Here is a 24,756-nt window from a genome sequence, read left to right as displayed (position 1 = left end):
GTATCAAGGGTAGGTATTGGGTAGTTGATGTGGAATTCACATATGTACCCAGGGTAGGTATTGGGTAGTTGATGTGGAATTCACATATGTACCCAGGGTAGGTATTAGGTAGTTGATGTGGAATTCACATATGTACACAGGGTAGGTATTACGTAGTTGATGTGGAATTCACATATGTATCAAGGGTAGGTATTAGGTAGTTGATGTGGAATTCACATATGTATCAAGGGTAGGTATTAGGTAGTTGATGTGGAATTCACATATGTATCAAGGGTAGGTATTACGTAGTTGATGTGGAATTCACATATGTACCCAGGGTAGGTATTACATAGTTGATGTGGAATTCACATATGTATCAAGGGTAGGTATTAGGTAGTTGATGTGGAATTCACATATGTACCCAGGGTAGGTATTACGTAGTTGATGTGGAATTCACATATGTACCCAGGGTAGGTATTACATAGTTGATGTGGAATTCACATATGTACCCAGGGTAGGTATTAGGTAGTTGATGTGGAATTCACATATGTACCCAGGGTAGGTATTACGTAGTTGATGTGGAATTCACATATGTACACAGGGTAGGTATTATGTAGTTGATGTGGAATTCACATATGTACCCAGGGTAGGTATTAGGTAGTTGATGTGGAATTCACATATGTACCCAGGGTAGGTATTACATAGTTGATGTGGAATTCACACATGTATCAAGGGTACATGTATTTGGTTTACATTACTTGACATCATAATCTTCTCCTCTTTAAAACTAGTGATCATAAAGAAACAAATTGAAATCATACCTTAATTTTGTAAGAAGTCTTGCCTTAGAAGCCATCTTGTTTTTGTCACCGGGATATGATAGTAAACCTTACAAGATACAAGTTGGATACATACAATTAAATCATAATGTTATTATATCATGAACATGAAATATACAAACTTTGACACTGTGGATATTTCTTGGAAACTATGATCCTACTAAGTGAATTAAAACTTAATGCTTTCCAAGATTTATTCACAACCATACAGCTCCCAAACTATGCTTTTATTTGCCAATTACATTGTATTGTTAAGCCTCCAGCCAGGATTGTTTGAAAACAAAACTAAACACTTACAACGAGTAACACTGAAGTAAAGTACTTTCTTTATGTTACAATATAGCATTCATATCAAGTGTAAAAGTATACTATTTCTATTGGTTTATTTACAAGCCTAGCATGTGGCCTTTCTAATGTGGTCAATTAGGAAATGAAACAGTAAACTTTCACACTTGATATGGATGTTATAAACAATTGTGGTACATATAGAAAATGCTCTACTTTGGTGTTATGGGTTGTATGGATGTTATAAATGATTGTGGTACATATAGAAAATGCTTTACTTTGGTGTTATGGGTTGTATTTGTTCACCAAAGCCTATGATGTGCTTTGGCCATACAGCACTACTGAAAACAACACTGCTCTGGAGATTAGTTCTATAGAAATTTGATTAATTAATTGATTGATTGATTGATTGATTGATTGATTGATTGATTGATTGATTGATTGATTGATTGATTGATTGATTGATTGATTGATTGATTGATTGATTGATTGATTGATTGATTGATTGATTGATTGATTAATTAATTAACTGATTGGGTGATTGATTGAAAAATATGCATATTTTATCAAAATAGCACATCTCAGGAAGTCTAGGTTCCCATGTAGTATAAAAACACTTCTAAATGTATGCAAATGTACCTAGTAAATATTGTATTTAGCAATATTCAGTTTGGTGATAATACAAAACTCCAATAACATCGTTATTAACAATTAATAGCATACATGTATGTTTAGAAAATATATAAATACAACTTGAAGATAAACTTGTCGACATTGCTGTTCACGTGTATTCTTGCGTACACAAAAATAACTGTATGTTGTTTCAAGTGCACGTAATTTAGTAGTGTACATGTGTTCAGTCTACTTGCATTCTAAAAAGTGATACAATGTAACGATGTAATACGGGGGCAATAGTTTCCCTTGTGTCAAAGGTCATTGAAGGGTCATATGAAAACTCGGAATTTTCCGTCACTCTGGTGCGAAAACCTCCCAGCGTATTTCCTAGCTTGGTAAACTGTTACCTTGGCATTTCCTAAATTTTTTATTTTGTCTTGATAATACGATGGAAAGTCAAATGTAATGTCGTAGTGACAACGTGCATGTGCACACGTACTCGTTGGTTGTAAAGTAACCGAATCAGCTGTGAACCAATTTGTGCACGTGTATTGCACAGAGTAAACACATATCATGCTGCAACGATGTCATCAACACAATCTAGACTGCCACAGTTCTTGTCTTGAAATATCCATAACTTTTACTTACCCCAAATATAGAGTTAAGCCGCCAAAAAGAATAACATAACAGTGTCTACACAACACGTCGCGACGCTCCCTTCACGATATCAATATAGTCGACTCGTCAGTCACGTCTAGTCTGTCGCTTGAAGTCGAAATTGTCCACTGCTAGGGCGCCCTCATGTAGAGCCCTTTAACTTGTGGACTTTTCTATTCATATATTTGTAGCTGCGGAAACGGCCGCGATCGATGATCTGTTATCATGAGGCTTAATAAAAAAAATGTGTGGTTCCGATTAGACGTTTAAAAAAAAACCGTGTGGTTCAAAGTACATTTAATTTTAGAATAAATGGGTAGGTAGATTTTTTATTTTATTTTTAATTCTTTTTTCATATGTGAGTGTTTAGGGTCACACAAGCGGACCAATGACTGACCTGTCTAGCTGCAATAATTGTAGCGTCTAGCTTGTTGCGATTTTGAGGGTTTTTTCGTCTGTTTTGGTGACTTTTTAAGTTTTAGTGTTTAACCCGCACCTAAAGTTCTCTAACATACCGGTTACTTTGTTATACATGCAATATCAATGCCCCTATACTAATGTTACATGTCCATTTTATGTGATATGGGAAACTAATTTAAACATACATTTACATTAGTTTTTCGAAGCTTGGAAATATTACATCAAAGGCTATGAACAACCTAAACATTGCCTTAATAGAAGAAAAACTCCAGATCTGCCAGGGGGAAAACCCCAAGGACTCCCTCACCCCCAGAGGTCACTCATGCATTCAACCAACAATCAGATGCACCAACCTTTTTACTGTCATAATGGTATTAAACTTTTCTTAAATATTTTCACCCTAATCTAATTTGAGATGATATTGTCTTTTAAAGATGTGAAATGTTGCCAAGATAGTCTAAATTGCCCTAATCTCCAAATCTCCCCTACCAATGATACTACCATTAGATGTGCTGACCTTTACTACATGTATATAATGATGCCATTTAACTTTTTAAGAACATATTTCAACCCTATGTAAGTTTTAATACTTGATGGTGCTGTCTTGTAAAGCATGGATTAAGTTATTGCTTCAAAGGGTCTGAATAGCCTAAATATTGGCTTTAAGAGTGAAAATCCTCCAGGGTTCTAGAGGCAGACCCCCACAGACCCCCACATGAGGTGGACATATCCCAGTCTCAAGCTCTTTCCCTCTTACTGTCAAGATGCTATCAAAGTATATTTCAAAAGTATTTCAACCCTATGTAGTTGCTTTTTACATGTTGGTGCTGTCTTGTAAGGCTTGGAAATTATTGTCTGAAAGGGTCTGAAGAGTCTCAAAATTGACTTTTCAGAATAAAAAAACTCCAGGGCTTCTAGGGGGAGAACCCCTAGGACCCCTCCCCCACACACACTGAGGTGTACACACCCCAGTCTCAAGCTCTTCCGCCTACCCCTTACTGTCAAGATGCTATCAAATATCAAACTATATTTAAACAATATTTCAACCCTATATAGTTGCTTTTTACATGTTGGTGCTGTCTTGTAAAGCTTGGAAATTATTTTCTGAAAATGTCTGAATAGTCTCAAAATTGACTTTTCGGAGTTATAAACCTCCTGGGCTTCTAGGGGGAGACCCCCCTAGGACTCCCCCCATAAGAGGTGTACATATTCCCATCTCAAGCTCTTCCGCCTACCTTTCACTGTCAAGATGCTATTAAACTCATTTTGGAATATATTTACCCTGTGTAGTCAATAATTATAATTATGATAGTGCTAACCTGGAATCTTTTAAAGTAGATGCGAGACAGTCAAGCAATCCACACTGAGTCACGATCAAAAAATACCTGTCATGTGAATATTATATATGGGGCGGGGGGGGTCATCATGTTTTAGAATTAAGTGATAGGGGGGTCAGCCTGTTTTTGGTTTTACAGATGGGGGGAGGGGTGTCAGTGACTTTTTGTCAACCCAATTTAAGAATCCACCACCACCCACCACCCCCAGGCTGGAGAAACTGACCGGTCCCTAACAAGTATATGAACAGTGCGTTTAATGTCACAGGGAAATAGTCAAAAATTGCACACAGAACAGCGAAAGTCCAGTGGCGGTGAACGCACTGTTGTCACGCGATCGTAAACATGAATTCCCAAATTTATGAAGGATATCAAAATTACCACCACAGAGGGTGCAATTTTTGCCTAACTGGAAAAACATAACAAAGCATATCATGAACATTTTTGTACATTTGTACATTTTGTGTGACACATCATCGTCACAAACCAAAACCACAAACCTCTTTTACGGCACCCTCCAAAACGCGCCGTCTCATTATTTCGCAGTGAAGGAAGAAGTAACAGATAGCTAGCTCTGGTTTGCGATGATTTGGAATACATATACAGTACGCAAAACAAAGACGCCCTCAACGTTAGAAGTTTGAATATATAAGGCAATGAAAGCAATATTTAATAAATATCAAAAAGTCCGTATTACATGAGAAAATGTGAAATCTAAAATTTTGTTTACATCACTTTGATAGTTTAATCGTACCAATTCTTTCGTATGCTTAAGATATTTTGGCAAGTGAAATTAAAAATGTTAGTAAGGGGTGGACCATTTGATATCCTGGGGGGGGCTTGGAAGATTTCGGGGGGGAAAAAAGATGCCAAGTGGATTTGCTTGAAAAAAAAAATCCGGATATGAGTGGGTGATGGGAAAAAAAAGATGGACCACTGCTGCTAGAAAAAAAAAATATCTTGACAGGGAAATGATGCACAGGTTCGAGTATACTGTTCAACCTGCTCGTACCTCTCCAACCAGGACACTTGTCAAATCATGACAAACATTTTCAAACACATGTCAGGGACCAATCAGTTTCGTTAGCCTGTGGTACATATATATATTTGTTCTTGTCTCTGTTTCTTTCATAAATGGTTTAAATATTACTTCATGTAAGGGTTCAAACATAACTATACATAAAATTATACATATAATACATGTATTACCTACCTACCACACTAGTTACAGAACATGCCATGTAATTTTTTGGCTGTTTCACAATCAGTGCTTCACTTATCTTGCACTTTGGGGCAAAAGTGAACTTGACTGTTTTGTAATGGTAATCTTCATACTATTGGATAGTTTATAAAAGAACTTAATCTAAATTGTTCTAGTCTCTTCAGTATGAATTTGTCAAAAGGGATGCTATACTTCTTATTTCAGACACTACATGTATCGACACCACAACTCAAATTCAAGTTTCTATTGTATACTAGGTATGACCTCCTAAAGTGCTCTAACACATCAGTAACTTTACTATACATGCAATATCAATGCCCCTATACCAATATTACAGGCCCACTTTTATAACATGGAACCCCCCCTCCCCCATAAGAGGTAGACATGTTCCAGTTTCAAATCAAAGTTCTTTCCTCCACCTCTTACTGTCAAGATGCTATGAAACTTTATTTCAAAAATGTTTCAACCTTATGTAGTTGTTTTTTTTACATGTTAGAGCTGTCTTGTAAAGCTTGCAAATTATTGTCTGAAAGTGTCTGTGAATAGCCTAAACATTGCCTTTAGAAGTAAAAACCTCCAGGGCTTCTAGGGGGACACCCCCTAGAACTCCCCTCCCCCTGTAAGAGGTAGACATGTTCCAGTCTCAAATCAAAGTTCTTGCCTCCACCTCTTAGTATCAAGATGCTATGAAACTTTATTTAAAATTTTTTTCAACCTCACGTAGTTGCTTTTTACATGTTAGAGCTGTCTTGTAAAGTTTGTAAATTATTGTCTGAAAGTATCTGTGAATGGCCTAAACATTGCCTTTAGAAGTAAAAATCCTCCAGGGCTTCTAGGGGGAGACCCCTAGAACCCCCCTCCCCCCCCCCCCATTCACACACACTCACACAAGAGGTAGACATATCCCAGTCTCAAAGCTCTTCCCTCTACAGCTTACTGTCGGATGCTATGAAACTTTATTCACGGGGTCAGTTATTTTTTGTTGGCCCAATGGAAAATAACACTGACACCCCACCCCCCACCCCCATCCCCCCAAGCTGGAGAAACTGACCGGTCTATCTAAATGTCTGAGCTCACCAATCAAGTTTCCGATTTGTATTTTCAGTGTTTCATCATACCATGGCATAAAAACTGTCAATGATGTTTATTTAATTGAAAATCAAACATGTATGAAATATGTAGTTTTCTAAATAAAATCTGTGTGTGATAGAACAGCATCTTTTTACTCTCTGTATTACCCTGTGTGAAAACCAAACAGAAAATTGTGGCAACAAATGTAGGTGTTCAACGTTGACGTAAAAAAAAAATCCGGATATCTCAAAGCAGCAAAGTAAAAAAAAGTTGCCAGCATAGGCGAAGGAGAAAAAAAATTCTCAGGCAAGCAGGTGAGAAAAAAAATAATGACTCTCCACCAATCTTCCAAGCCCCCCCCCCCAGGATATCGAATGGTCTACCCCTAACTGTCTAGAAAGATTATATATGTCTTATTACTGGTTTATTTTAGGTGTGAATAAACATTCTACATTTGAAGGTATTAGAGCTGAGTTAGATAGACTGCTATTAAAAGATTAGTCTTCATATGTCTGTATTTAAATATTGGAGTTTGCCAAGAAATCACACATTCTGAAAAAGGCACATTATCGTATGAATCCTGCTGCTACAAATGTATCAATCTTTATACTAGTAGAAACAACACTTACAGGAAGGAATATACACAATATAGTCAAAAGTTGTATAGCCTGTAGACCAGGAAAACAACAATCCTAAGAAATATTACATGCTCCTATGGTGACACGTGACTGTGTTCATTTCCTATAAACTCCATCAACATTGAAAGATGTTAATGAGAGAAGTAATTAATTCAAATGAAATAATTAGACAGGCTGCACTCTGCTTTAACGTACGGTAGACGGTATTATTTTGATAGTGGAAAGTTCTGCAATTATAACAGCGCCCTCGTGAGGCGAATGTGTTGACTTTTGACCCTTTTGTGATGGTGGCCATTATTGTCTGGCGACGTCGCGATATGTGTGTTAGTCATTTGTCATTTATGTGTTGATACGTGCGTCGTGCGTTCATACAGAAACAATTGCACGAAGTCCGCCTATTTCCTACCAGTTCACACGTCCCGGTACCAATTAACTGTTTTCCAAAATCGGATGCTGTCACTATTTCGTGTGAACGGTTAATTTATAGACGAACATTTATCCTGAATTTATCGTGTTTCTCAGATCCAGTGTTTTGATTTTTAAATCGTATTGTTAACCCTCACATATGTAAAAAAGATGTCTGGCTGTCTCGACAATTTCGAATGTCCGAGATGTGAATGTTTGGAAACAGTTGCTGAAAAGAGAAACGTTATTGCGTCGGTGGCAGCAGGAATTCTGGTGAGTAACATCAAGAATGAATGCATTTAATGATAGTGAGACGACATGGGGAAAATAACCACGATACGATGTATCTGCTCTGAGTCTACAGTCTGTAGTTAGTAAAGTAGACGATATACAATATTTACAGGGTTGGATAGGTTCAATTAATTGTAGCGTTCATTTCGGTTTTGAGTTGATTTTTAGTTTTTTGTGCTTTTTTTACTAGTTCCGATGTATAACTTGAAACGAAGAACGAAACGAAAAAAGCCCCAATACGTATCAAACAAAAAAAAAGCTACTCAAAATCAAAACTATTGCAGCTATACATTGTCATTAGGTTGTTGACCATTGTTAAATTCCAATCGGATGTTCTTTTGTGATTTTATCAAGGGTCCTATGCATTTCAATAAATTCTATTATTCTATTATTGGCTGTATAGGTGTTACGAATGACAACTTATGAATTGTTGCCTTTGACATGGTTTCCGGATGAAATTTGTAAGATTCAATGGTAGAAGGTAGAAGGGCTACACCAATGGCATGTATAATAACTTTACAGGGGGGATGAAAAAATTGGGGGTTTCATAGGGACCTTGGAAATTCTCATGGTCTGAAAGAGCGGGCCACAAAGTATTGTGCTCATGATTTGAACCAAGTTAAACCTCAGGAGCAGTCATTTACCAAGTACATTGAAAATTTCTTACAGCCATATTCAAGGACGAGATGGGTGTGACTGTCATGTGAATGTGTATGTGTATGCCTAAATATCTCATGGAAATGACTGTCTGTCCGTCCGTCTCTCTCTCTCTCTCTCTCTCTCTCTCTCTCTCTCTCTCTCTCTCTCTCTCTCTCTCTCTCTCTCTCTCTCTCTCTCTCTCTCTCTCTCTCTCTCTCTCTCTCTCTCTCTCTCTCTCTCTCTCTCTCTCTCTCTCTCTCTCTCTCTCTCTCTCTCTCTCTCTCTCTCTCCCTCTCCCTCTCCCTCTCTCTCTCTCTCTCTCTCTCTCTCTCTCTCTCTCTCTCTCTCTCTCTCTCTCTCTCTCTGTGCTAAATTTATTTCTGCAAAATGTGTACAGGCTTTCAGAATAGAATATGTACTACATATTTTCCCACCATTTTAGAATATATCTCTACCATCTGTCATAAAATGAATTAGTTACACTAAAAAGTACTCTTTTGATGATGTGTATATGGTTTGAAATTTTATGCCACTAAATTAGTGGCCTACATCAGTACATGTCTGTATGGGCAAAAACCTGCGGGCGACAAGCATCCCCAAGCACAGGTTACAGCCCAATGTGAGACCTGCAATGCAATGCCCACATCTATTTGTAAAGAAATCTCTCATTGTTATGTATGGATGCTAAAGTCTCTCATTGTTATATATGGATGCTAAAGTCAATTGCCACTGTTATTTAATGTAGTGTACCATACAATTGTACGTATCTAGAATGCGAGAAGTGTGTGTGTGTGGGGGGGGGGGGTATACTGTATAATTATACATATCAATATCAAAATAAAAATTAAAGGAAAGAACTCTTTAACAAATTAAATATATATTCTAGTACAAGCACGGATAATGAGAATCTCATAAAGATTCTTTAATTAAAAGACAAACATACAGTAGTTGAAATAAGGAAAGATTCTTAAGTTAAAGTGTACATGCAAAGGTTGATAATTTTTTTCAGGCCTTCTGATTACACCTGGCCTCAGAGGCTCATCACTATCTATATAACCAATATACTGTGTTGATTTTCACATTGTGAAACTACTTTTTTTGGGGTCAATACAAGTATTCTTCTTTATACTTTATTGTATTGTACTGATATCTGATATCTTGTAACATAGATAAGATTGCAATAAAGTTATCATTATTATTATCTGTATAGGGGGGGGCTATGAAATTTTTTTTTGAGCGTAATCAAAACCACACATTTTTTAGGCCTTAAGTGTTTTCATTGACAATGTACTGAAAAAGAACACGCAGCACATATTTTATGTCTTTTTCATTCCAATTGACAATTCATACAGTCCTAGACAAAGTACCAAGAATGATCTAAATATTCCAAAGGCTAGTAAGATTAAGAATGGGAATGGACAAGTTACCATTAAGTGTGCAGGATCCAAACTTTGGAGTAGCATACCAATAGATATCACAACATTCACTGCAGGTCAGAATTCAATCGAAAATACAGACAGTATCTACAATCCTCCTGTTAGTTTCATCATTTGTGGAGAACTTGTCACTTTCTTTTGATTCACTTTCATGTTTGAAAATATATGTGCTGTTTATTGTGTTTATTTTGGAATTTAAGGTCTGATATTTTGTTCAAATTTGAAAATATGTTTACAGGAGTTGGACTTAATTAGTTGATAGTCAATTACCTTTACAATGTATCCCCTTTCCTGGTTTCATTTAATCATTTAGCATTTGTGTACTGTATCTTTTTAACAGTTCCCATTGGGGGCTTATGTGTTGGGTTTCATCCGTCCATCCATGCGTGTGTGTTCACCATCATATCTCTGGCATGCACCAACTAATTTTAACCAAACCTGGTACAAAGGTAACATGCTATGTGTGACAAATTCACATCACTTTATTTTGTGACTGAATAAAATATGGCCAAATGGTGGCCATATTTATCGGTAAATTTCACAATATGAATCATAACTTTGTAGTTAATAGTGACTCCATTCAAGTGCCTATACTAATATTATCAAATATGAGCTCTCTTTTAAACCTTGACCTTTGACATCAAAAGTTGTCTTCAAGGTCAGCCAAATCTGGGGTTTCTTCATAGCTTTTCGAATCAAACATTTCAGGTAATAATATTTTTACTTGGGATTGACCAGGTGAGGCTTTTGCAAGTAGTCACTTAATTTCATGATCTTGACCTGTATACCAAAATGGCAACCTTGTTTGTGATAAAAAGTACATTTTACCTGTTATCTCCAAATGTCTATGGACACCATTCATGTGCCTACCCTCACATTATCAATGATGAGCTTTCTAATGAGACCATGATCTTTGACCTTGACAATTATTTTCAAGGTGAAGAGAGAGAAAGGGTTACATTCTAGCTGTGCAAGTAAGACAACTAAATATTATTGCTAATTAACAACGTTAATGTCAGATGAAGAGATGTTAGTGAAGTCGCTAACGTAGGGTATAGAGAATACAGCGTAAATGTCAGATCAAGAGATGTTTGTGAAGTCGCTAACGTAGGGTAAAGAGAATACAGCGTAAATGTCAGATGAAGAGATGTTTGTGAAGTCGCTAACGTAGGGTAAAGAGAATACAGCGTAAATGTCAGATCAAGAGATGTCTGTGAAGTCGCTAACATAGGGTAAAGAGAATACAGCGTAAATGTCAGATCAAGAGATGTTAGTGAAGTCGCTAACGTAGGGTAAAGAGAATACAGCGTAAATGTCAGATCAAGAGATGTCTGTGAAGTCGCTAACGTAGAATAAAGAGAATACAGCGTAAATGTCAGATCAAGACACTTTCCCTGGTCAATGATGTATAGCATGTACAATGTCGTGTGAGATTTTTATGTTTCAAATTGTAACATTGTATATTGAGGCAGCCTCTCAAAAGAAATGAAGGTGTTTCAGGGGGGCTGCACATTTATAAAATACCATACGTGACTTAATCGTCAGTGTTTTTTTCATATAAAACGTGACAAATTTTTAATTTCTGGCACCTTGTAAAATGTTGGAGTTATCTTTCATGAAATTTATGTAAAAATGGCAGTAAACATTTGCTTTGTTCGTTTACTTCCTTGTAGTTGTGAGAAAGGAATATAGGGGAAATGATTGGAGGTGGGGGGGGGGGGATGGCACAGTTGCTACAAAAATGGTTACATGACATGTATGAGATCTCGCTCTACATGAGACCAAGAGACTTATAAAACTGCTATTTTCATCAAAATCTATCATGCACATGTTTATTACCCTTTTTGTGCACCAGCAGGTGTTTGGACCTGTAGCGCAGCTGGTGGCCGAAAACGGCATGAATCTATAATCTGTAATTTGAGTGCAGGGCAAAATCAATTTTGGTGTCAAAAGTTTTTATATAAAGTAGTAATGATGCTTACTTGAATACCTATGAATATAATTACATGTTTTTTAATTACTAGTATATATATATATTTTTTTTTCCACTCCAGTTCTTTGCAGGATGGTGGATTATTATTGATGCCGCAGCCACTGTACCAAGTAATGATGATTTCAAACATGCCTACCATACATGTGGTGTTGTATCAACTTTGGCATTCTTCATGTAAGTAGTTGAAATGAAAGGATTATCATTGAGCAGTGGCCAAGTAAATCACATCTAATACACAGTGACTCCCTGAGTACTCAGAATGGTGTCATCAAACAAACAAAAAATAGTAAATTTTGCTAGATTTTGCCTGAAAATTGATATATTTGCCATTTTGGCAAGATCAGTGATCACTACTACGCAGTACATCAGATTTATGTTTACTAGTTTCAAATACTGACAAGTGTTATAGTTCATTTTTAGTCCTAACATGCAATGCAATATCTGATTTCAATCAAACCTGTCACACAGTTTGTTTTCTGACACATACACATTTGATTGAATGGCACCCATATTTGTAGTTAAAAGTAATTTTTACTGCATAATTCCAAAACTGTAATCGATAGAAACTCACTTGAGTCGAACCCCCCCCCCCTCCCCCATATATCAGATGCAAGATTCCTTTTAACACCTTGACCTTTGACTTGGCCTTGACGTTCTCAGTCATAACCATTTGTCAAAATCAAGCAGTTTGCTTGCATATCACAAACACTTTCTAGTATTTATTTGCAATTCAGTTACATACATGTAGATGTAGTATTTTAGGGGATGTGTCCTTTATGAAAACTTTATTGTCTCACATTCTATAATTATTCAGCTGTGAATTGGTCAACTTTTAACAAAAATGTAGGCATACAATAACATAAGCTAGTTTTGCCTTTTAATGATGGAATGACTTGCAACGAATCAACAGTTGAAGTCTAAGAGCTGACAATCTACTATTTGTATGTTTTGTTGTTGTAGGATAAATGCAATATCCAATGCCCAAGTAAGAGGTGACACAATGGGCACAGGTTGTATGGGACAGACAGGTAAGTAAGAGGTGACACAATGGGCACCGGTTGTATGGGACAGACAGGTTAGTAAGAGGTGACACAATGGGCACAGGTTGTATGGGACAGACAGGTAAGTAAGAGGTGACACAATGGGCACAGGTTGTATGGGACAGACAGGTAAGTAAGAGGTGACACAATGGGCACCGGTTGTATGGGACAGACAGGTAAGTAAGAGGTGACACAATGGGCACAGGTTGTATGGGACAGACAGGTAAGTAAGAGGTGACACAATGGGCACAGGTTGTATGGGACAGACAGGTAAGTAAGGGGTGACACAATGGGCACAGGTTGTATGGGACAGACAGGTAAGTAAGGGGTGACACAATGGGCACAGGTTGTATGGGACAGACAGGTAAGTAAGAGGTGACACAATGGGCACAGGTTGTATGGGACAGACAGGTAAGTAAGAGGTGACACAATGGGCACAGGTTGTATGGGACAGACAGGTAAGTAAGGGGTGACACAATGGGCACAGGTTGTATGGGACAGACAGGTAAGTAAGGGGTGAGATCAATAGTTCAATGTAGGATAAAAAAAACCTAAATTCTTATACATGTAGTTAGGCCTCAGACCGGCACCCACCCCCTCTTTCCAACCCCTTTCTTTGTCCAAAATGTTTCAGACTGGACAATCAATTTAAAATTAGTATGTAGTGCTATGTATACAAAGCCAGTATTTAGTGAGGAAAAATTAGTTTTTATTTGCACAACTGAACTGACAAGGTCTGTCTGTCTCTCTGTTTGTCTTTGTGTGTGTGTGTGTGCGTGTGTGTGTGTGTGTGTGTGTGTGTGTGTGTGTGTGTGTGTGTGTGCATGACTTAAACTCAAAAACCACCAGACCGATTGCATTGGCATTTGGTGGGGACATTACTTTTGGTGTCTGGGAAATTGTTCAAAGCAGAATGACCACATCACAAGTGTGTGATTTGGGTAAAAAAGTGTCAATTTTGGTGAAAAACTTAAACTCAAAAACAACTGGACAGATTGGTCTGAAATTTGGTGGGAACATTCTTAGGGGTGTTTAGATTTATAATCATTCATGACATGATGATCCCATTACTGATATGCAAATTAGGTCTGAAAATGGGCCTTTTGGTCAAAAATCTATAATTCTAAAATGAATGAGCAGATTGCTCTGAAATTTGGTGGGAACATTCTTAGGGGTGTTTAGATTTAAAATCATTCATGTCATGATGATCCCATCAGTGATATGCAAATTAGGTCTAAAAATGGGTCTCCAAAAGTACTGAACAGATTGAGCTGAAATGTAATGGGGATGCATCTGGGGATGTAGGTGAATTCACGATGTGATCCCATTGGCAATATAAACATCTCAATTTTGGTCAAAAACTTATATCTGAAAACTAAATAGTGAATGGGGCTGAAACTTGTTCAAAACATATTAACAAAACTGGCCCTAGCAACCATGACTATGCCCTTAGCAGCTGTGAAATAATGATGCATATTATAAAGATAACAACAGGGATGGGTAGGTAAGTGAATAAAGATTTTTAAAATGTCTGCAAATTTCCCTAGCAATGAGACCATGCCCATAGAAACAGCCAACTGATGGTTTATATTGGTAAGATGAAAACTGGGAAAAGTAGGCAAGTGAAAAATGATTCCAAAATGTATGCAAATATGCCTAGCGACAAGACAACACCCATAGCAACAGCCAAATGATGAAACACATTGTAAAGGTAATATACATTAATGGGCAACGGAAAAACCATTAAAAAATGTATGCAAATATGCCTAGCGACAAGACAACACCCATAGCAACAGCCAAATGATGAAACACATTGTAAAGGTAATATACATTAATGGGCAACAGAAAAACCATTCAAAAATGTATGCAAATATGCCTAGCAACAAGACCACACCCAGAGCAACAAGCAAATGATGGTGTCTATCGCAAAGATAACAGGAATTCATAGACAAGTGAATAAACATTCAAAAAATGTATGCAAATATGCCTAGCAATAAGACCATGCTAATAGCAGCAGCCAAATGATGGTCTGTATTGCAAAAATGAAAACTGGGAAAGGTAGGTATCAAGTGAATAAAGATTCCTAAATTGTATACTAAATACCAATGATATATAAATTGCAGTAAAGGGGGCTATTTAAATCTTGGAAGATTACAATATTCCTTGTCATGATGACAGTTTACCTCAGTAAAAGTTTAGTCAAAGTTATTTATATTGTTTATGTTGTTATACCTCAGGTGCCTGTGTATGGTTATTTATATTGTTTATGTTGTTATACCTCAGGTGCCTGTGTATGGTTATTTATATTGTTTATGTTGTTATACCTCAGGTGCCTGTGTATGGTTATTTATATTGTTTATGTTGTTATACCTCAGGTGCCCGTGTATGGTTATTTATATTGTTTATGTTGTTATACCTCAGGTGCCTGTGTATGGTTATTTATATTGTTTATGTTGTTATACCTCAGGTGCCTGTGTATGGTTATTTATATTGTTTATGTTGTTATACCTCAGGTGCCTGTGTATGGTTATTTATATTGTTTATGTTGTTATACCTCAGGTGCCTGTGTATGGTTATTTATATTGTTTATGTTGTTATACCTCAGGTGCCTGTGTATGGTTATTTATATTGTTTATGTTGTTATACCTCAGGTGCCTGTGTATGGTTATTTATATTGTTTATGTTGTTATACCTCAGGTGCCTGTGTATGGTTATTTATATTGTTTATGTTGTTATACCTCAGGTGCCTGTGTATGGTTATTTATATTGTTTATGTTGTTATACCTCAGGTGCCTGTGTATGGTTATTTATATTGTTTATGTTGTTATACCTCAGGTGCCTGTGTATGGTTATTTATATTGTTTATGTTGTTATACCTCAGGTGCCTGTGTATGGTTATTTATATTGTTTATGTTGTTATACCTCAGGTGCCCGTGTATGGTTATTCATTGGATTCTTTCTGGCTTTTGGAGCTCTCATTGCTGCCTGTTGGATTCTGTTTGGGCCCTATGTAGTTGAAAGTAAGTACTGTTGTTGATACAAATGATGACACAATTATTTTGTCTTGTTCATTTACGGTAAATCTGTCATTCTCTCCTTGTTTGTACATAATACATCTACCTCTCAGCTCAACAACTTTTCCCATCAAAGATATGATGCTAACAATACATGTATGTCTAGACTCTAGATGTCAGCCCCTCACAATATGTCTAGATGTCAGCCCCTTACAATATATCTAAATGTCAGCCCCTTACAATATATCTAAATGTCAACCCCTTACAATATATCTAAATGTCAGCCCCTTACAATATATCTAAATATCAACCCCTTACAATATATCAAAATGTGAATGTGTCATACTTATGTTAGTGGCCCTAGCAACCATGACCATGCCCTTAGCAACAGTTAAACAATTCTAAATGGTCAAACTGTACAGTTGTGATGTTACACTGGTACTATTCTAAATGGTCAAACTGTACAGTTGTGATGTTACACTCTATTCTTTAATGTTATATAATCCTAGAAAAAAAATCACCATTGACATGTGTTGTAAATGAGTGATACATTATGCTAATTTATGTACAATACATGATACTATATGTATAATTTATACTGGAGGATTGGCTATAGGGTGTTTTTCGTCCCCAACGGGTGAACCCCAAGAGAAGCTACTTACTGCATTGGGGTATGATTCAGGTATGAGGGGAGGTATTGTGGTCATGAACACCATATTGTTTAAACCAAAACATTAACGTAGAAATAATGTCTCTTGTGAGAAACCAAAACATTAAAATATAAATAAAGTTTCTTGTGAGGGGTGTGTGGGGGGGGGGGGGGGGGGGGGGACGACGACTTATATGTTGGGTTTCATCCAGCCGTGCATTCACCTTCTTTTATCTGACATGCACCAACTGATTTCAACCAAACCTGGCACAAAGGTAACATGCTATTTGAAACATGCAAGTTACTCTGTTTTATGACTGAATCAAATATGGCCAAATAGCAGCCATCATTGTTGGTAAATTTTATAATACACACCATAACTTTGGAGGTATAATTTCTAGTGACTCCATTCAAATGCCTCCACCCATATTATCAAATATGAGCTTTCTTTTTTGAAGACCCTGACCTTTGACCTTGAAAGTCTTCAAGGTCAAATTGACAAATTTGCGTTATCTTCATAGCTTTTTGAATCAAGCACTTCAAGCATTAAACTTGTGTGTTTTATGGCAAAGTTATTGTTTGAATGTGAATGGGGACCATGTGATCAATTGAAGGCTTGTTTGTAGCAGTATCTTAGTTTCCACGGATACAGTGGACTTTACACCTACAACTTCGTAATGTGACGTACTTCAGATACCATGGATACAATGGACTTTTAAATGTAAGCCAGTGTGTTAAGGAGACCAATTTTGTTATATTTCGCATACCATATAAAGCCAACAAGCATGTGTGATGTTAGTCTAATTCCAAATCTCTACTCTATTTTACAGAGTGTTGTGATGATCATCTTTGGCCAGGCATTGCCGTTTTCCTGCAAAACACGTTCATCTTCTTTGGGTATGTTGTAAATGTAAAACTGCAGACATCAGACTGTTGACAACAGAGCTTGTTACAATCAGGGAAAGCAAACAAATGAATTGGATTAATAACAGTTGGTACAGCATGTTGGAACAGCAGAGACTTTTGTTATATTTCATGGTTCAATAAGAACAGTTTTATGGCTTCTTTGCATGTACATGAATTGCAGGGGGGGGGGGGTTCTAACTTGATTGTAATGTGGACTATTACGTAAAGGGGCCATACAACTGTTCCTATCAAATGATGGAATGTGATACTTGTCTCACTCTATTTCCAACTTGCTGTGCCAACAGTTATTAATTTAATTCATTTGCTTGCTTTCCCTGTTTGTAACAAGTTCTATACATCAAAAGTCTGATGTCTGTGGTTGTATGTAATATTGATGTATATAGTATATAATATGTGAGAATCAATGTTCATGGACTCTGTGTTCATACTTATAGTAATGAAAATTTCTACTCACAGAGTCAAAATATTTCTTGGAAGCAAATCCCAAATTTTGGCTGACATATTGTCAGCATTGTTTTTCGGTGTACTACAAATGGGCTATGTGAAATGAGCTTGGCGAAACAGCTGGGATCGCTATGCCTGTATCCCAGTTTAGAGTGGGGATCTCCATGCCTGTATCCCAGTTTAGAGTGGGGATCTCCATGCCTGCATCCCAGTTTAGAGTGGAGATCTCCATGCCTGTATCCCAGTTTAGAGTGGAGATCTCCATGCCTGCATCCCAGTTTAGAGTGGTGATCTCCATGCCTGCATCCCAGTTTAGAGTGGGGATCTCCATGCCTGCATCCCAGTTTAGAGTGGAGATCTCCATGCCTGTATCCCAGTTTAGAGTGGAGATCTCCATGCCTGCATCCCAGTTTAGAGTGGTGATCTCCATGCCTGCATCCCAGTTTAGAGTGGGGATCTCCATGCCTGCATCTCAGTTCAGAGTGGAGATCTCCATGCCTGTATCCCAGTTTAGAGTGGGGATCTCTATACCTGCATCCCAGTTTAGAGTGGGGATCTCTATACCTGCATCCCAGTTTAGAGTGGAGATCTCCATGCCTGCATCCCAGTTTAGAGTGGAGATCTCCATGCCTGTATCCCAGTTTAGAGTGGGGATCTCCATGCCTGTATCCCAGTTTAGAGTGGAGATCTCCATGCCTGTATCCCAGTTTAGAGTGGAGATTTCCATGCCTGTATCCCAGTTTAGAGTGGAGATCTCCATGCCTGTATCCCAGTTTAGAGTGGGGATCTCCATGGGCTTCTTTTGATGAATATATTTGGCTTCCTTCAATTGGCAATGAATTTGGCGTATAAAGTTGTTCTTCTTTATGTAAAGATTTTGACATTCTTCATATCACACTTATGTTGTGACTTCTTCAAGTGTTCTGTCCTATAGCTGATGATGGGTGATGACTACTAACATGTTCTTTTAAGCAAGTGCCAAGTGGTCTAGCCATCTCACTGATACAGTCAGAGTGACAGTCCTCACACTTCACACTGTTGTTCTATAGGTGATTGCCTGAGGGTGTTAGTAGGCTTGTAGTATGTTGACACACCATGTGTCTTGAAGATCCATTGCAATTGTTCAGAGAGGCCACTCATAGAAGACATGCTGCTCGAATTGTACGTCATGTACACTACATTAAGATAAAAAAAATATACACCACTAAATTCTTAATTATATTATACCAGTATATTGATGGCGCAAATCGAGAGATCTGATTGGTCTAGACATCGAATTAGTGCATCTAAAATGAGCGATAATGCACAGTTGGCACACGTCCAAATTTTGATGTTCACTGTTCGTCCACGAATGTTGTAGTCAATGCAGGTGCGCAAATGAAACCAGACAATGTTGCGTCTTATCTTGTTTCCGATATTTTCAATATACTAGTATAATATAACAGTCAAGATATTGAGTTCACTGGTCAAAACCTCTTGGTATACCATCCCCAGGGGGTGGTTTATTGCTTAAATGACCTCCAATGTGTACCTTGTCAGAACATTGATCACTGCAGTGAAGTCAACAAAGCATTATATACTTGGACTTCCCTGTATTGTAAAGTTCTCGACTCTCACGCTCTAATAACTAAAGTACACATTCGTCCTAAAACCAATCCCTGGATAACTACATCAATCAAGAACAAAATGCGTTTTCACAACTGGATTCGTAAAATGCATCATCGCACTCGTCTTTATGTTTACTGGTGTGAATATATAAAATATCATAACCTTGTAAAGCAGGAGATTTAGTGTGCAAATGCCGTTATTACGAAGAACTCCTATCTGAAAACATTAACAATAGTCACAAAGTCTGGAAGAAGGAACATCTTAAACCATTAGATAAGATTCTTCCTGTACATTCCTGCTATTTTTCAAATGCACTCTACAGCAAGACTCAAATCATAATGTATATTATTTCCTATACTTATTTTGCAGTGGCATTGTATTCAAGTTTGGAAGAACTGAAGAACTCTGGGAGTAACAATGTATCATGATAATTTTATCAATTGATGTAGTGTTTGCTCTACAAAATTTATTCTATATCTTACTTCTTGATAATAATGTGGTACATTTTTAGTCTTATTTTATGGAAAATATATAGGTATCTGGAAAGTATTACATGACAAAAACTTCCTTTTTTGAATTCACACTCCACTGGTAATTATTATGTGCACTTTTCACTCTAAAGATCACCCATGAACGTTTTAGACCACTCTTTTTTTAAATATCAATGAAATTATTGCAAATGTCATTCATTACTTGAATCCTTTTTGTAATGATGTTTGACTTGATAAACTTTTTGTACATTTCATAAAATTCTGCTACGGTAACTGATGCCAACAATACAATATGTACACAGATAATTACCTATAGTAAATAGAGTTATCTATAGTGAATGCACATATAGTTATCTATAGTGCACAAGTATTGTACATTTGAACCAAGGTGTTCATTTCTAACTCATTAGTTTTACATGTTTAGTGGTATTTAACAGTTGTGTATTGTAGATTTAGATTACTTTTATTTTATTGTTATGGAGATTAGCATACTGAAATCAATTGTTATGTAGATTAGCATACTGAAATCAATTGTTATGTAGATTAGCATACTATAATTAAATGCTGTGTTGATTAGCACACTGAAATCAATTTTTATGTAGATCAGCATATTGGAATCAATTGTTATGTAGATTAGTATACTATAATTAAATGCTGTGTAGATTAGCACACTGAAATCAATTGTTATGTAGATTATCACACTCAATTGTTATGTAGATTGGTATATTCTAATCAAGTGTAGGTAAGTACATGTATATGCTCAGACCATGTAAACAGCTTTTATCACAGAGCTGTTTGAATTTTTGTCTTAAATCAAAGGAATGTCATGCTCACAAAAAACCCAAGTGTACATGTGCAAAGTGAACTTGAAACAGCAAGACAAATTGTGAGAAAAACACAATTTTAAAAGAATCTTTTATGTTAATCAGATAATAATTTTATTTTATTATTTGAATTAGAATACAACGTTCAACTAATGTATCACTTTTGTTATTTGTTATTGTTAGCATGGCTCAACATCCATCCACAGACACATGCCTTCTGCCCCTGGTGTGCTTACAGTGGCAATTTATAATGTACTAGTATATGTTTGTTGATGGTAAAACATGTCTTGTCTTGTTGGAAATGTACAGTCATGTATTAACAAGGTGTGTATGTCAAGTATTGTGGTAATGACTCACTTTACTATCCATTATTTGATAGATGTATTAATACATCATTGTCATAACTTGTTTGATTTGATGGTAATACACACATTTATGGAATTTGATGTATTGTAATTATGTATATTTCCTTCATTTAAAAACATGAATATATGCAGTTATTGTGATGTCAGATATGGATGAATAAAGAACTAATAGTCTTTGTGTTTGAAAACAAGCCTATATGCCTGTTGTTACGTTAATCTGTCACAAGGAATGTCACTTTGAGCTTGGGAAACAGAAATGTTGAAATTGGAAATAAAAATGTTTGTAGACATGAAAGATATATATGTTATACTATGAATGGTTTCTGCTTTGGTTGAACATTATAATAAAGCTCACAAAGCAAAACATAGTCAGATTTTGATTTAGGACTGTGTGCCAGTTTTCTATGTTGACAGATTACAGTCTTGTTAAATCTCCAATTTGTAATCAAATATTGTATAGAATGTATGAATAACAGGAGGAGGGGGGGGGGGGGCATCATTTGACCAGTACAGACAGAAGAGGGCGCTGTTTAGGTAAGTTGAATACCAAGAATGAAACTTTATAATTAGCATTGTCTTTTAGGTTGTAAAGCAAAGCGTGGAAAATGAAGCAATAGTCAAATAATGTCAATTTTACTTTGTTGTATGTGTAATGATATTACAGTGTGTGGTTTTAATAAATGATTGTGTGTGTAATGATATTACAGTGTGTGGTTTTAATAAATGGTTGTGTGTGTAATGATATTACAGTGTGTGGTTTTAATAAATGGTTGTATGTGTAATGATATTACAGTGTGTGGTTTTAATAAATGGTTGTGTGTGTAATGATATTACAGTGTGTGGTTTTAATAAATGGTTGTATGTGTAATGATATTACAGTGTGTGGTTTTAATAAATGGTTGTATGTGTAATGATATTACAGTGTGTGGTTTTAATAAATGGTTGTGTGTGTAATGATATTACAGTGTGTGGTTTTAATAAATGGTATGTGTGTGTAATGATATTACAGTGTGTGGTTATAATAAATGGTATGTGTAATGATATTACAGTGTGTGGTTTTAATAAATGGTTGTGTGTGTAATGATATTACAGTGTGTGGTTTTAATAAATGGTTGTATGTGTAATGATATTACAGTGTGTGGTTTTAATAAATGGTTGTGTGTGTAATGATATTACAGTGTGTGGTTATAATAAATGGTATGTGTAATGATATTACAGTGTGGTTTTAATAAATGGCTGTATGTGTAATGATATTACAGTGTGTGGTTTTAATAAATGGTTGTGTGTGTAATGATATTACAGTGTGTGGTTTTAATAAATGGTTGCGTGTGTAATGATATTACAGTGTGTGGTTTTAATAAATGGTTGTGTGTGTAATGATATTACAGTGTGTGGTTTTAATAAATGGTATGTGTAATGATATTACAGTGTGTGGTTTTAATAAATGGCTGTATGTGTAATGATATTACAGTGTGTGGTTATAATAAATGGTTGTGTGTGTAATGATATTACAGTGTGTGGTTTTAATAAATGGTATGTGTAATGATATTACAGTGTGTGGTTTTAATAAATGGTATGTGTAATGATATTACAGTGTGGTTTTAATAAATGGCTGTATGTGTAATGATATTACAGTGTGTGGTTATAATAAATGGTATGTGTGTGTAATATTACAGTGTGTGGTTTTAATAAATGGTTGTATGTGTAATGATATTACAGTGTGGTTTTAATAAATGGTTGTGTGTGTAATGATATTACAGTGTGTGGTTATAATAAATGGCTGTATGTGTAATGATATTACAGTGTGTGGTTTTAATATATGGTTGTATGTGTAATGATATTACAGTGTGTGGTTTTAATAAAGGGTTGTATGTGTAATGATATTACAGTGTGTGGTTTTAATATATGGTTGTATGTGTAATGATATTACAGTGTGTGGTTATAATAAAGGGTTGTATGTGTAATGATATTACAGTGTGGTTTTAATAAATGGTTGTGTGTGTAATGATATTACAGTGTGTGGTTTTAATAAATGGTTGTGTGTGTAATGATATTACAGTGTGGTTTTAATAAATGGTTGTATGTGTAATAATATTACAGTGTGTGGTTTTAATAAATGGTTGTATGTGTAATGATATTACAGTGTGTGGTTATAATAAATGGCTGTATGTGTAATGATATTACAGTGTGTGGTTATAATAAAGGGTTGTATGTGTAATGATATTACAGTGTGTGGTTTTAATAAAGGGTTGTATGTGTAATGATATTACAGTGTGTGGTTATAATAAATGGTTGTATGTGTAATGATATTACAGTGTGTGGTTATAATAAATGGTTGTATGTGTAATGATATTACAGTGTGTGGTTTTAATAAATGGCTGTATGTGTAATGATATTACAGTGTGGTTTTAATAAAGGGTTGTATGTGTAATGATATTACAGTGTGTGGTTTTAATAAATGGTATGTGTAATGATATTACAGTGTGGTTTTAATAAATGGTTGTGTGTGTAATGATATTACAGTGTGTGGTTTTAATAAATGGTTGTGTGTGTAATGATATTATAGTGTGTGGTTTTAATAAATGGTTGTGTGTGTAATGATATTACAGTGTGTGGTTTTAATAAATGGTTGTGTGTGTAATGATATTACAGTGTGTGGTTTTAATAAATGGTTGTGTGTGTAATGATATTACAGTGTGTGGTTTTAATAAATGGTTGTGTGTGTAATGATATTACAGTGTGTGGTTTTAATAAATGGTATGTGTAATGATATTACAGTGTGTGGTTTTAATAAATGGTTGTGTGTGTAATGATATTACAGTGTGTGGTTTTAATAAATGGTTGTGTGTGTAATGATATTACAGTGTGTGGTTTTAATAAATGGTATGTGTAATGATATTACAGTGTGTGGTTTTAATAAATGGTTGTGTGTGTAATGATATTACAGTGTGTGGTTTTAATAAATGGTATGTGTAATGATATTACAGTGTGTGGTTTTAATAAATGGTTGTTTGTGTAATGATATTACAGTGTGTGGTTTTAATAAATGGTTGTGTGTAATGATATTACAGTGTGTGGTTTTAATAAATGGTTGTGTGTGTAATGATATTACAGTGTGTGGTTTTAATAAAGGGTTGTATGTGTAATGATATTACAGTGTGTGGTTTAATAAATGGTATGTGTAATGATATTACAGTGTGTGGTTTTAATAAATGGTATGTGTAATGATATTACAGTGTGTGGTTATAATAAATGGTTGTATGTGTAATGATATTACAGTGTGTGGTTTTAATAAATGGTTGTGTGTGTAATGATATTACAGTGTGTGGTTTTAATAAATGGTATGTGTGTGTAATGATATTACAGTGTGTGGTTCTAATAAATGGTATGTGTAATGATATTACAGTGTGTGGTTTTAATAAATGGTTGTATGTGTAATGATATTACAGTGTGTGGTTTTAATAAATGGTTGTATGTGTAATGATATTACAGTGTGTGGTTTTAATAATTGATCTAATTAGATTGATAGGATGTCCAAACCTGAATTGATCTAATTAGATTGATAGGATG

The 24,756-nt window shown here is 35.8% G+C and overlaps 2 protein-coding genes across 2 annotated transcripts in view; one reads left to right on the top strand and one right to left on the bottom strand.

The window, feature by feature from the left end:
- The window catches only part of LOC144432805 (oxygen-dependent coproporphyrinogen-III oxidase-like), a 68,887-nt gene extending 66,436 nt beyond the window's left edge, over positions 1-2,451 (bottom strand). Inside the window, exons 1-2 of the mRNA XM_078121085.1 lie at positions 2,367-2,451; positions 801-867 (exon numbers count right to left, since the gene is read on the bottom strand). Of these exons, the coding sequence (XP_077977211.1) occupies positions 801-835 (35 nt within the window). The 5' untranslated portion in view covers positions 836-867; positions 2,367-2,451. The remainder of the gene's footprint in view (positions 1-800; positions 868-2,366) is intronic.
- Positions 2,452-7,354: 4,903 nt separating this feature from the next.
- Positions 7,355-21,467, top strand: LOC144432517 (transmembrane protein 50A-like). Its single transcript, XM_078120741.1, has 6 exons — positions 7,355-7,738; positions 11,886-11,998; positions 12,785-12,852; positions 15,792-15,884; positions 17,358-17,424; positions 19,876-21,467. The coding sequence occupies exons 1-6, from the start codon at positions 7,637-7,639 to the stop codon at positions 19,919-19,921; spliced, it is 489 nt and encodes a 162-aa protein (XP_077976867.1). The 5' UTR covers positions 7,355-7,636; the 3' UTR covers positions 19,922-21,467.
- The last annotated feature ends 3,289 nt before the right edge of the window (positions 21,468-24,756 follow it).

This window comes from Glandiceps talaboti, chromosome 3 (assembly GCF_964340395.1).
Source record: "Glandiceps talaboti chromosome 3, keGlaTala1.1, whole genome shotgun sequence".
NCBI lineage: Eukaryota > Metazoa > Hemichordata > Enteropneusta > Spengelidae > Glandiceps > Glandiceps talaboti.
This window is presented reverse-complemented; position numbering and strand designations above follow the sequence as displayed.

Coding starts and splice junctions, on each gene's coding strand:
- LOC144432517 (XM_078120741.1), top strand. CDS start 7,637: ATGTCTGGCTGTCTCGACAATTTCGAATGTCCGAGATGTGAATGTTTG. Junction 12,853..15,791: donor AGGTTGTATGGGACAGACAG/GTAAGTAAGAGG, acceptor GTTATACCTCAG/GTGCCCGTGTATGGTTATTC. Junction 15,885..17,357: donor TGGGCCCTATGTAGTTGAAA/GTAAGTACTGTT, acceptor TCTATTTTACAG/AGTGTTGTGATGATCATCTT.